Genomic DNA, 13710 nt, shown 5'->3' with positions numbered 1-13710 from the left:
AAGATGAAAAATGCTATTTTGCAGTTTTTGTTAATTTGTATTTTATTTGATGATGCAGATCTGCACTTTGTTATGTAACATACTATTTATTTTCTTTATTCAGTTGTATTTTTAACAACTTTGCCTAAGTTTATACATTAACTTAATTTTCAGGTTTTTTGCCTTAGGGGTGATGCTTTTTCTTGCTTTTGAAGAGGGGATGTGCCTGGCAGAATTGCTAGAAGATAAAATGTACCACAGTACATCAAACAAGAATGATGCTAACTTAGTAAAGACAGATTGTGTATTTTTAGTTTATGTGGGGGTTTTGTTTGTTGCCAAATACTTGGATTTAGCAGTTGCATAGTTTGGCCTTACAATCTATACCAATGTATACCCAGCATTGCAAATATTTTTTTATGCCCTTTAAAACAGATGCCGCTTTAATTTCTTTTGCTAGAATCAGTTACATGTCATTAGAGATCTAAGTCAGTTTTTGCTCCCTGCCATTTTCACACTTCCTCCTTTCTTCCTTAGGATTGTATTCAATTTTCATACAGTAAAAGAAGAGAAATGGATTTTAGCTCTCTTTCTCTGCCTTTTGTTCTTCCTACTGCCTCTAGCAACACTGAGTTTTATTTGCTAGACTAGAAGACAAGCCGACATTATTAAGACTAAGTAGCAAAATGGTACTGATTTCTTTTCTTTCAGATCTCTATAAAAATGGTCTTCAGAGGGCTAATTTTGTACCATTCATTGCTGTGCTGAAGGTAAGGAGAGCCACTTGTTCAATGCTTTTCAGTTTTGCCTGCTTTATTAATGAATTTGTAGATTTGTAGAGGATTGCTTTGATGCAAGTTTCCAGATTATATATATCTGCTTTAACTATTTAGAGCAAAACTAATTGAAGGTAAGGCAAGAAGGGATATTTCCTTCTGGAATTAACATGTTTTTAAGGCTGGACTTTTTTAGCATGACAAAAAGTTCTCTTTTTGACTAAGACAGCAGAAAGTGTTTGTTTGGATAAGACTTTCTTGCTGATGCATGTATGATGTGTAACATAGTGTGCCTCTAACATCTATACTGTGTTGTACTTGTGGCAATCTTACATTTATAATGCTGGAACAGCTTCCTGTTATTTGAGGTAAGGAAAGTAGGGTTTGTTCTGTACCCCTCAATTACCTTGTTTCTGGGTCTTTCTTGTGCGTAAGTAGTTTTTTTCAATGGCTGTTTGTGAGGCTTCACATATTGTTCAACAAGCAGTGACTCTGAAGCAAGTTTCCCTCAGTCTGCCTGTTGTGTTGTGGGAGGTAAAAAACTATAATAGCTTCATTTAAATTAAAAAGTGGAGGATCTTTCCTCTGCGAGTAAAACAATTGGTGCTTATTTTGCTGTTAAAAAGAACATAAGTTGAAATGACACTTTTAAGTTCTGGACAAGTTGCAGATATTTTTTTATTCACAAGCTACAGTTGTATAGTTCTGTTACTGAGGGCTAACATACAGCTCTCGTATCCTGCTCTGCTTGGATTGACATGACATGTGAAATGGAAATAACAGCGTTTCCCTACCTCACACAAGTATTGCTAGAATAAATACATTAATGATGTTAATTATATTGGTGTCTAGGGTAAAAGAATTGTAAAGTAGAGTTTAGGTAGGTTTGTCTTAGTAATAGGAAATTTGGAATTGCTGAATTGATGCATTGACTGGAAGTTTCTGCACAGGTGGTCAGCAGTAAAGCAGCTGACAGTGCCTTGCATTTTCAGTGGGCTTCCTCGGAATCATAAGATTGCTTAATTGCCTAAGAACCTTTGAAAATCCCATCTTATGCTGACATTTGTACAATTGCCAGGTTTAAAAGTTAATATGCCATTGACATGATTATGGCACTCCTATGCATCTCAGAATGGCTGTTTATGAAGTCAGGGAGGTTACCAGTGAGAGTGGGTCTTACCTGGATGGCTTTAGAAAAGTAAGGAATATAAAAATAAATTAACAACCACTTCTGTTTCAGATTCTGGAAAAGGGTTTATTTTGTAGCTGGCTGCATTGGATGAGAGCTCCCAATCAGAGTATTTTCAAGTATAGAAGTAGTTTCATATGCATTTGCTTTTTGAAATTTAGCAACCATGGCAAATCATTCTTTTCTGTATGTTTTTCTTCATTGAGTCCTAGTTTTCTCCCTGATAAACATAAGGCTCTTTCATTTCAGTGATTGTCAGGCTTTAAGAATACCTATTATATATGCTTATTTATAGTTTTCTTTTTTCTCTTTTTAGCTAGCTCAATTAAAAAAATGTGAAATGTAGTTTATGCCTCAGAACACCTCATCAGGACTGGGAAGGTAATCAAAAGTTTTTGGTAGGGAACAGATGAAATGCTGAGGGAAGTGGTAAAGGTGGCTTAGTCTAGAGAATGGAGTACTGCGAAAAGAAACAAGTAGCACAACCCAAATAAGAGGCAGATAAATATTATCATCATAATGAATGAAGGGAGAAGCAAATGTTAACATAATTCACAAGGGCCTTTCTAAAATGCTGAATTTCCTGTCATTATTGATTTTCCCAGCACCTTTGTGTTTTAATACTACTCTAAATATATGTGCCTTCAGTGTCACTAATAAATATTACCAATGTAACATTATTCTTTCCCAAAGACATAAGGACCAAAAGGTGGCTCAGAGGAAACCTATTCACAAAATCCTTCTCCGACCCTGGTTGGAAAGTGGAAGTACATGGTATTAAAATGGTATTAAAATTATTAATCAAAAAAAATCAAAATCTACATTTTAAATTCAATACAGCAGAACAGCATTTAAAATCACATTGGAATGTATTCTAGAGTAAGATTTTAACCATTGGCCTTTACATTACAAAGGTGTGGATAGAACTACATTGATACTCTGGCTCTGGTGGTTTGAGAAGCGCAGATTTTGGCCTCTCTGATGTGTGTAGAATCTGTGTGGTGGCATTGGTGTGAATGGATAAAATAACTTCTGCTTCAGCTGTGCATAGTTCCGTGATTAGGAAATGTAAATATGATTTCTTCTAGGATTTTCATGAAAATATGAAGGCAAATACTGCATTGGTTGCTTGCAAACATTTGGTTTACTGTCTTCTCAACCTTTCCCTCACTCCAAACGTCTGTGGTAATGTCGGTCTCATCTGACCTGTACCCTAGTACTGGCTTTGATAGCTGGGACTAACTCCTGTCTTAGTTTCCTCTGGGCTCAGGGCCTCCCCAGAGGGCTTTTGTCTGTGGTTTAGCAGGATTGAATAGGTGGGTTGGTTTTGTTTGGGTTTTTTTCAGTAATTAACTTTTATGATCATAAATCGTAAAATAGAACTTGAGTGCTAAAAGTAGTTCAAGTTCAGCACAGGAGTTTCAAATTCCTCTTTATGTTCTTGGGAAGGTGGAATGAATGGCAAGTATTGGCAGTATATTTCTGTGAAGAGATGCTTCACTTGAAATAGGTTTCAAGCTCTTTTCATTCCTCATCAGTGGAACACATGGTTTCTAGGTACCTGGGTAACTGTTACAAGAAAAGTATCTTTTCTTGTCTTCAAATTATCCAAAGTAATGTTTTTTTCCTTAGATCTACAGTTACCGACGTTCATCCTCAATTTTGTTTTTATTTTCTTCAGTTTGTGTAATTCCAGTACCTGTGTTTGAGTTCCTATTTCTTACAAATTTCTTACAAAGTTCCTATTTCTTACAGTTTCTGTGGAATAAGCAAAAGGGTGAAATAGCACTCCAGGGAAGACACAATTATCTTCCAAAGTTAGTCCATATTGTCTTTCTAGGTGGTAGATTGCTGAGGCAAGTGACTGTTGTGTGAGGTTGCAACTGAAAAGTTCCAATTTTTAGAGCCACGTGAAAGCTTCAGGCCCTACAGCTGGTGGCACATAAAAGCCCCAGGTTTGTGTCATTGGGCAGGACAGTAACACCACTGGCAGCTTCTTCTGCCTCTGTGTGTTCCCTGTTCAATTCTGATCTTACGCCAGTGTTCTCTTCTTTTGAAATATTAAATAGTTTGAGATGTATTTTTTTCAGGGATTCTTTAATCTTGTAACTCAGAGTTTTTATAAACAGGGAAAAACTCTGAATTGATCAGTTCATTGTTGTGGCTATGATTCTTTGGACACAGTATTCCTTATGAAAGGGTTTAGTTTCTGCAACAGATAAGAGTGCTTCTTCAATCTGTGAAATTTCACAGAGATAGAGCTTTACAGAGATAAGAAGTATTAGGAAGAAAAATCTTTTAATTCTATAATTGTAATTTGATTCAGTCTCTTCTGACTGAGCTTTTAATCTCACAGAATCTCTTGCTGAGCATTTTAAAGTGTGTGGAATTCCTCTGTGTTTTTTTTAAAAAGACAGTTCTTGAGAAAAACATTCACTGCTCACGGTTACTTTGTTCAAATGCAGAGAGCAGAAATACTCCAAAAACTGTTTAAAAACTCAATCTAAAAGAAATATACAAAGTTTATAAATGTTTTAAAGCTGATTTACAAATAAAGCTATGTATCTTGGAATCATGGAATTGTTAAGATTGGAAAAGACCTTGAAGATTGTTGATTCCAACTGTTAACCCCTCACTGCCAAGTCCACCACTATACCATGTCCCCAAGTGCCACATTTGCATGTTTTTCCTCCAGGGATGGTGTCTCACTCACTTCCTTGGGCAGTCTGTTCCGATGCTTGACAAACCCTTTTGGTGAAGAAATTTTAATCCCAGGTCCTTTTTCGCTGTGGAGCTTTCCAGCCATTCCATCCCTAGCCTGTAGCGCTGCAAGTGGTTGTTGGGAGCCAAGTGCAGGACCTGGCACTTGGCCTTGTTGAACCTCATACAAATGGCCTTGGCCCATGGATCCAGCCTGTCCAGATCCCTGTGCAGAGCCTTCCTGCCCCCCAGCAGATCAAAACTGCACTAATCTTTAACAACTTGATGTAAGGTATTGTGTGAGGTTCTTGGGAAAAGGAAAAAAAAACAAAAAACAAAACAAACAAAAAAACACAAACCACCAAAAAAACCCCATGCTTTAATTTACTGTATTGACAGTGATTTTGACAACATTTTAATTTTTGCAGACATTTAATGAAGACATTTACATCAACCCTTAGCTCTGAAATCCTAATTCTAATTCAGTGGCTAGTTCAATGTTTCATTCTCTGGAAAATCAGGAAGGAAAGCTCCTTGAATAATTTGTCATGTAGAGTCTGTAACTTGAGTGAGCAGTTCTTGCAATTCCAAAGATTTCCTGGAAGTGTAGCATGAAGCTTCAAAATGTCAAGCTATGTTGAAATACCAAGTATGTAACTTCTGCATTTGGTCAGGTTTTCTTTATGCAACAGACTTGCACTACACTAAATTTTAACTGGAAGTCAAAAAGTTTTAAGGCCCTTCATAGTCTGTGTATAACTTTAAAAGGCCCAGTTTTAGAAAAAATGTTTGGCTTTGGTTACCTGCATTTTGCCTTGAGTAAAAGGGAGGAATCAGCCAGAAATCTATTGTCAGTAGGACATGAAAATACTTTCAGCTTTTTTTTTTTTTTTTTTTTTTTTTTTTTTTTTTTTTTTTTTTTTTCTGCTATTAGGGAGCAAATATTTATTTTAAAACTGTTTGGTTAAAACGACTTTTAACAGTAAGTAAGCATTGTACACTCCTCTCAAATAGAAAGCCATGCATTATTTTTATGCTGTATTGCCCTGTCTTTCTTGAAATCAGTTAATAATTATTTATTTAGAATGTTGCTGGCTGTAGTTTTAATTGAAGTATACCCTTTCCTACAAAGCAAGAAACTGAGGAATGTAAAAGTGTTTTCAGTTTTCAACAGCTTAGTATGAGAATGTGGAAAATACTTGTTTAAAAAACATTTAAAGCTGTCCCTAAGGAAATTGTGGGAGTTAGTTTTGTACAAAGGCATTTGGTAGATATAAAATGTCTTTGATGGTGCAGTCAGCTTTTGTCCAACCACCTGTGTGAGAAATGCAGGGATTTGCTGAGTGGCGGATCTGCCTCTCTCCTCCCCCCTCTCCCAAAAAAGTCATCTCCTTGATGAAATTGATTTGTCAGTTTGTTCCAGTCTAATGGTGTGATAGCCCAGCAGCTTTCAGTATGTTGAATAGTTAAAACCTGCTTTTGAGGTCAGTGTCAGCCACTCTGACCCCTGTGAACTGTCACCTGAGTCAGAATTGCAGGGATTAGGCCTTTGATATTGTGATGGCTTCGCCTATCAATTGACTTTTTCATTACTGAAGATGTTGGGCCTTTTGTTTCCCTTCTTAGTATGTAACCAAGCAAACTCCTAAGTAGAAGGCGCATTTGTTCTTGTTCTCTCTCTGTGCAAGTAATAGAAGTACTCATCTTTTGTGAAGTGTACCTAATTAAACACAGAAAAAATAAAAATAGGAAATACAGCATGATTGCAAGTATTTTGTGCTGCAAGTGTTTTTGAACCTCAGAATAATTTCTGGGAAATCTTAATTTGATAAATTTGTTAGACTCTCAAGTAATAAAATATTGTATATAGAAAGCAAAGTGTCAGATTAGAAGCTACCAATCCCTTCTGCATTCAGCCTTCTAAGCTTCTGTGTGTGTGTGTGTTAAATTTAAACACAAGGGTTATTTGAATTCTCTACTTCAAAGCATGTAACTGTTACAATATTTTATAATGTACCTATTGCTTTATTGTGTTTTCAGGGGATGAACTGTTCAGTTTATTTACCTTTTAATCTGGTTTATTCTCTTTCTCCTAGACATAGATGCAGATCAAAACTTTATCTTAGGATGAAATAATTGCTACTGTAGCTCTGTGCCAGGCTTCCTGCCTTCTCCGTTTCTTTAGTTGTTAGGTTTTCCTGAGCTCTTGCTTGGATTGTTTGCTTCTTGATTAAAATGAGTAAATGAAAGCATATCATAGATATGGAATAGTTGGTTCCTGCTGTATCGGGGTAAATTAGTCTAATTACACGTGGCAGTTCTGTTTGCTTGTGATGTAATGTGAAATGAGGTCCTGCCTCCCTCTAAAAAGCCCGAGCCAATTAATAAAGCTTTTAAGCTCTTTGTCACAGGCCACCGTGGAGGTCTGCAGAGAAGAACTTTAATCCAATAAACATTTCATTTAGATCATGAAAAGAAAGCATGAGGAGAAGCTCCTACAAGAGAGGGTGTTACCAGCAATTCTAGTTGTGAAGAGATGTGAGGAATTTGCCAAATTAACCAAGAGGCCTTCATATTTAACACATAAATGTGTCAAAACTAATAATAGAATAATTTAATTTGAGTTGAACCTTATATTGTTAAAATTCTAAGAAGCCACAACTGTTTTCTTCAAAGACTTTGCTGTTGAGTTGGATGGACAGGGCAAGGGGAGGTTGTGAGAAACCCAGATAGCAAATAACACTGGCTGAAGCTGGTGGAAAGGAGCAAAAAAAAAGGAATAGATAATTAGGTGTAATTAGCGTGTATGAATTGTTGTCTCCCTGCCCTTGGCTTGAATAAATTTCAGAGAAAAAAAAACCCTAGTGGCAAAACCCCTTTGATGTAAGAGGAGTCATTGTGGTTTGGCAGCATAAAGGCAGTGTTTTATACTTCTTACATAATGGTTGTGATACAGAACGAGTGAATGGACCCTGCACCCCCCAGCCTGCTTTACAGCAAGGACTTTTGGATTCCCTTGAAACAAAATGCATCAGAAGTTTTCAGTTGTGGGTAATGAGGTAGTGGACCTCATCAGAGCTAAGTGTAAGCCATCTTTAGCCTTTGTTTAGATCTTAATCACTTTTTTTTATTATTATTCTGGGAAATTCAGTTTTGTAAATCATGACTACTTTTTTTTTTCCTTTTTTTTTTTTTTTTTTTTTTTTTTTTTTCCTGCCTGCCAACAGTTCTGGCAGGAGCAAAGGCTAATACTGGGGAAAAGAAATACAAATCAAATGTTAAAAAGAAAAACAACAGCATAAAAGAAAACTAGACAAATAACTTTGTCCAGGGTATAATTCCAGTGAAGTACATGTATTGGATGAATTTGACCCTTAGCTTACGAAACATCATGTTATAAATTCAGTGTGAACTCTTGGTGTTTGTTTTTCACAGAACGCCACAACTTGCTTATTAGGAGATTGAAAGTTACAGTCATTACTGGTCCTTTAGCAAAACTGTGTGTTATGCAGTGATTTGTGGCTTGCAGGTGGGTTTTTTTTCTTTTGTATTTATTCTTATTCTGCAAGGAAGATTTTTTTCTGAAGTGATGTGAAATGGGGAGCACTGTTCAGTTAATTCTTAGTGCATGGAAGTTTACTCTGCCATTCTTCTGTTCTCTGACTGTAAAAAGGAGAGGCTACTTGTCTCCGAGCCGGCACAGCCACATCTGTACCTCCTGAATTCTTTCACTTTTGTTTGAATATCTGAAATACTATTCACAGAACAGTACATTTTAAGTCTCTCTTTTTATTCATGCACCATTATTTTACAAGTTAATTGTCTATTTTTCCTCTTCTTAGGGGGTAGCTGATTTGTAGCTAGACATTAAAATAAGTTATTGAAAAGTTGTACAATAGATCGTATGTTCCTTGTGGTAGCAAGAATAGCAGGGTTTCTTAGTTGTTAAAGTTTTGAAGGCTGTAATGTAAACTTGTGCAACTTCTACTGAATGAATTTTGCCTCTCAATTTATCTCTGCTAAACTCTTCAGTTTAAAGTTTAAATGTTCTTGTCACAAGTGTAAGAAAAAGAATGATTGGAGAAGTTATATTTGGCAATATTTCTTTTCCCAGATCTTTGGGCTCTAAGCCCACTGAAAAGTAATTCACAAGCAAAATGTTTGTTGAGAGTGATTACTCTCAACTTGAGAGTAATTACTTTCCCTGATATTGTACAGGATTCTAGGATGACATTTAGAAAGTTTTCCAAAAAATTTGTTTATGTGGTTCTTCGCGTTTTTGTGGGGTTTTTTTGTTTAGTTTTGTTACATTGTTTGCAATTGCGATAAGCATGAAGTATCTGAGGCTATTTTAACAATTTCCCATATTTCATTATTGCAGAAGACTGTAGGGGAAAAGACTGTAAAAACCCCCTTAGTTAACCCTGTAAAGCATCGCACTGTTTTGTAGAGCAAATAGCCTTTTCTACTTGAAGTTAATTTGGTCTGTGAAAGGCAATACCTGAATACCATGCCAGATAAGTAATTATTCCTGATTGTAATGTTGGGAGTTTTTTTTCAGGTATAGGTCACAGGAAATTCAGTTAGAGTAGAGTATGTACAAAGCTAAGAAATATGCACATTTTCTGTTGTAAGATTGTGTAAAAATTATTTACAGTTAATACTTGCACAAAGGTTAGAAAGGTTGATGAAGTGATATTTAGTTTTGCTTTACTATTCACTGCATGTCAGAATGTAATTATGACTGATTCATGAAACTGTCTTAGCAATGAACCATCTTTATTAAAATGCTGATCAAGAAAAGAGCTGACAGTAATAAAGAATAGAACACTTTAGTCTTGTTGCTTTTGAATGATTGCTAATTACCCCAGAGGTCATATATAGTGCTTATGAGGATTCATTGACATTTTCTTTAAGTCTACTGTTTCAACAACATCTGAGCAAGGAGACAAAACTAGACGTACATCCAGCATTGCTTGGACCAAATTTTTCTGCACCACCAAATACCTGGTGATTCCCTTTCCTCCTCTCACTAAGTACATCTCAATCCCATGACTTAATGGAGCAGAAAGTTAGGAGTACTACAAACTTGATAGATTTTTGTGTGTGTGTGTGTGTGTGTGCTTTTTTTGTGCCTTTTTTTTTTTTTTTTTTTTTTTTTTTTTTTTTTTTTTTTCAAGTAAGGCAAAAGGATAAAAGGAGCAGCCCTTTGAAGGTCCCTCACCTGTACCATGTATGCTCATGGCTAACATCTGGCTGATCTCCTTGTAGAGCTGCACCAGAGAGGAAACTGCACTTACCCTTGTAGACTTCTCTCAGCAGGCTGTGGATAGACCTGTCCAGCTCATAAGTCCCAGCTGGACCAGACTGACATTCTGAAATTTCACATTCTGGTGACTGTCACATGGTGGTGACTTTGAGAGTATACTGAATTAAAAATCTGTGGGTATGCTTTGTATATCAGCAATTTTTGCTTAAGATGATTCTTGTTCTAACAGAATTATGGAAAATGCCAGTTGTAGTGGTATCCTTTGGATGGAGAAGGCTTTTCTTGAAGTTGCTTAAGGAAGAATTTAAAAAAGGAAGAAATAATATTCTAGTTGATAATCTAACACTATGTGGAGTCAAATAATGAAAAATAAAAATGGTTAAATCTAGTGAGCTTTGTTTACCTGAGGAACTCTTTCTCTGTTAGCTGGTGACTTTCATCACATGTCTACGTGTTGTGTGATGTGGGAGAACATCTTAGGCTGAATGTAAATGTTTGAGAAGAATGATTGCAAATGAACCTGATTATTTTCTGATTTACTGGAAGAAAGGAGTGTTAGTGGTCCTGTGTACTGTTAATGGAGATCAAATCCGAGAATGCATTTGAAAAGGAGGATGAGACCTATGTGAAAATTGTGATTTCTTTTCCTCAGGGAGAGTGGCTGGAAGTTGCACTTCTTAGATAGGCATGGTCACTAATATTAGGTGTTCTAATGTGCTTGTTCAGAGGCCAAGAGTATTAATTGTGCAGCTTTGCCTGCTTGGGGATAGAACTCTTCTTTGCTCATATGGAATTTGAGCATTTGGTACTGCAAGATGCAGTGCACTGCATTTCCCAGGTGTCTGGTTTGATCCAGGTGTGAAAGGCTGTGAAAACTCAGCAGGTGTGGGAATTAAGGTGATGATCCTCCTAAATTGAAGCACTGTTGTATCTCTGTTCCCCTACACCCTCTCTGGAAGTCCTCAGATAGGTGGGTTTGACAGCTAAGTACTAATCAGAGTACTCCAGTTAGGTTTTTGGCTGTTGATAAGAATTTTAGGGGTGATTAGTTTCTCTGTTCTTGTGCTCTGATAGGATGATTTATAAGTTGGGGTGGTGTTGGTTTGTTTTTTTTTTTTTTTTTTTTTTAATACCATTAAAATTTAGAGCAGAGAATGGTAATTGGGTTGACTTACAGTGGTCTTCAAGGTTAAGAAATATCTACTCACCTGCATTATCAAGTGTTACCAGCTGATCACAATATATGAGTTCAGAGGGCACATGGTACTTAGTACTGTGTTTATTGTGACCACAAGGCCATCTATGGCATTTCATGGCTTTTTGTGACACTGGGGAGACATGTGTGACACAAGTCTTGAGGACTTGCAGGTTATCCAGCTAGCTTGGATTACCTTTTGAAATTTCTGAAGTTTCTTTCTTCATAATAATCTATCCTGTCATGTGCTTTAATTTCTTGAGCAGTTAAACATTTTAATAGCTACCAATCTTGATTGCAGCAATAGAGGAATATCAGAGGTGCTTACTGGAAAAAAAGAGTATTTGTTAGTCTGTATTTAATAACTTTCTAGAGTAGGTCTATTGATAGTCTAATTTTATCTGTTCTGTCTAAAGGTGACTGTTTTAAGTGTTGTGTCTTGAGTTGAGCCATGAGGCTTTACCTTTTTTTTTTTTCCCCTTTTGGAATAAAAAGTCTTTGTGCCACTCAGTGGGAATGAGTGCATGCTTACACTGCATTTTCTTACATACTAATTGCATTTTCAATTCTGTAATTGTATTTGCTCTTTGTTTACATAAATACATAAATGACTTCAAAATAAATTGTATAACTAATTAATTTTATGCATTTGAATTGAATAGGGTAAGTCAGACTTTAAATATCTCAATAGAATAGAAAATTTGTTGGAAACTGTAGATGGTTCCACTAGTCTGGAATCTTCAATATTAAGTATTTATTTTAAAAGAAGTTCAGCCCAAAATGAAATTTGAAAATTTAAAACTCCATCCTAACAAATGGAAACCAATTGTTATAGTTACGGGTTTGACAATTAAGTGCTAACAACCTGAGCACTCCAATTAGTTCTTTGGCTGTTGATTAGGATTCCGTGGTGATTAGTGAGTGTGAGAATGCAATCACATTCGTAGGGTTTAATCAGTCCTGTGCTGGATGAGGAAGTCCAAAGATGGAGAAAGTAGAACTTCTGTATGTAATCTTAGTAGGAATTTCCCCCATGCTGTAAGAAGCTAAAGGGTAAAAAGTAGAGAAGCCTGTGTTTTCACTCCTCTCCATACTTCCAGGATTTTTAAATTAAAGTACTCATTTTGTAGTACCATGATGCAGGAGAATAATGTTGCTGATACCTGTGAAGGGCAGACAAAATGCATGGTGATACTCACATAGGCACCCTCTCTGATGTTCAGTATTCTTACACTTGTGATCAGGATTTATTTTTCCATACCATGCAACCAATGTATCTGGTTTTCCTTTTTGAAAATCTAGTATTTTAAGCGTTTAGCTTGGACATTTACATTATTTTGGTGTGCTTCTTTTGTTATATGTACTGATTATATGCTTTCTTTTTTAACATTTAAAGCATGTATCCTAAAAAAAAATTATAAATATGAATATTTTTCCTTCTGCATTCCTGTGAAACAGATAAGTATGTGTGCAGAAACAAAGAACCGTGGTGGGTATCTTTGTTGACAAAAGAAACCCCAAAAGGAAAAACTTCTGGCTCTCTACTCAGCATATAACTTCTGTGGGACCTTTCTGACTGAGCAAAGGCGACCATGTGCTGCATCTCCCTTTAGAGCTATCTCCAAGGGTACATTCTTAACTGGGAGAAGAGATGGTGCTGTTATTATCTGGCAGCGCAAGCAATCCTCCTACTACTGCCCTTCAGTTCTCTGCTGCTGCTGTCCCACCTTTTCTCTCCTCTACTGTGTAAAGCTCAGTTTGTGTAAATAACATTTCCCATCTCTGGTGGCTTGGGGTTGTTTTGTTATTTTCCTTTAGCACCTATGGATCTGTACTCGTCATATATTCACATAAGGAAAGGTTGTTCCTACCCTGCAAAGCTTATAATCTAACTGCAGGAATCATGTCTTAAAGGGCTATTTTCTGAGAGCGTGTTGTGATTCAGATTATGATTGAGTTAATTTTATATATATTCATACAGTGTCTTAACACAATAAGCGTGCGTGAGCTTTGAAGTGTTTTAGTGAAAATAATTAGCAATGAGCATGGATAGACACCTGAACCTGTAGAAGGGTTGGGAAAGGGTTAGGTTCCTGTGGCTCTTTTATTTGTGTTTAGAATGTAATCTCTAAATGGCCAGAGTACCTTCCTGAACTGACCATCAGTCTGGAGAGGTGAAACATGTTAATTAATTAGGGACTTCCAAGGAGTATAATCCCAAATATTTTTAAAAGTACTAAATATTTCTTGCTTCCTGTTAGCTGTCCCCTGCTTTTATGCTTGCACAGTGTATTACAGAAAACTGCTGTATGTCAGAATTTTGTTTTTTCATTTTGTTTGTATTTGGTTCATTGACTTTCGCCTCCTAAGGAAGCAAAAAATCATTAGGACTATATTAACTGTGTTTTATAGATCTCTGAACAGGATTCTGCTGTTGCATTTTTGGCTGAAAGGTCTTACATCTATCAGATTTTTTTTTAAATAAATGATATCATGTTGTATCATATAAGAATCAAAAATAGTACATCATTACAGACATATGAGCAAAGCTTATAGGGAAGGAAGTATCTCTGTTAGGCACTGTTTGTAGCTTTAAAAGGGT

At 36.2% G+C, this 13710-nt stretch overlaps 1 protein-coding gene across 1 annotated transcript in view; it reads left to right on the top strand.

The window, feature by feature from the left end:
- AFG1L (AFG1 like ATPase) overlaps positions 1-13710 on the top strand; it is a 61346-nt gene that overhangs the window by 25673 nt on the left and 21963 nt on the right. Inside the window, exon 7 of the mRNA XM_083857721.1 lies at positions 691-749. Coding sequence (XP_083713847.1) covers positions 691-749 — 59 coding nt within the window. The remainder of the gene's footprint in view (positions 1-690; positions 750-13710) is intronic.

Source organism: Zosterops lateralis (assembly GCF_965231275.1).
Source record: "Zosterops lateralis genome assembly, chromosome: 3".
In the NCBI taxonomy this organism is placed as follows: Eukaryota; Metazoa; Chordata; class Aves; order Passeriformes; family Zosteropidae; genus Zosterops; species Zosterops lateralis.
The sequence above is the reverse complement of the archived record's forward strand: the minus strand, read 5'-3'. Positions and strand labels throughout refer to the sequence as shown.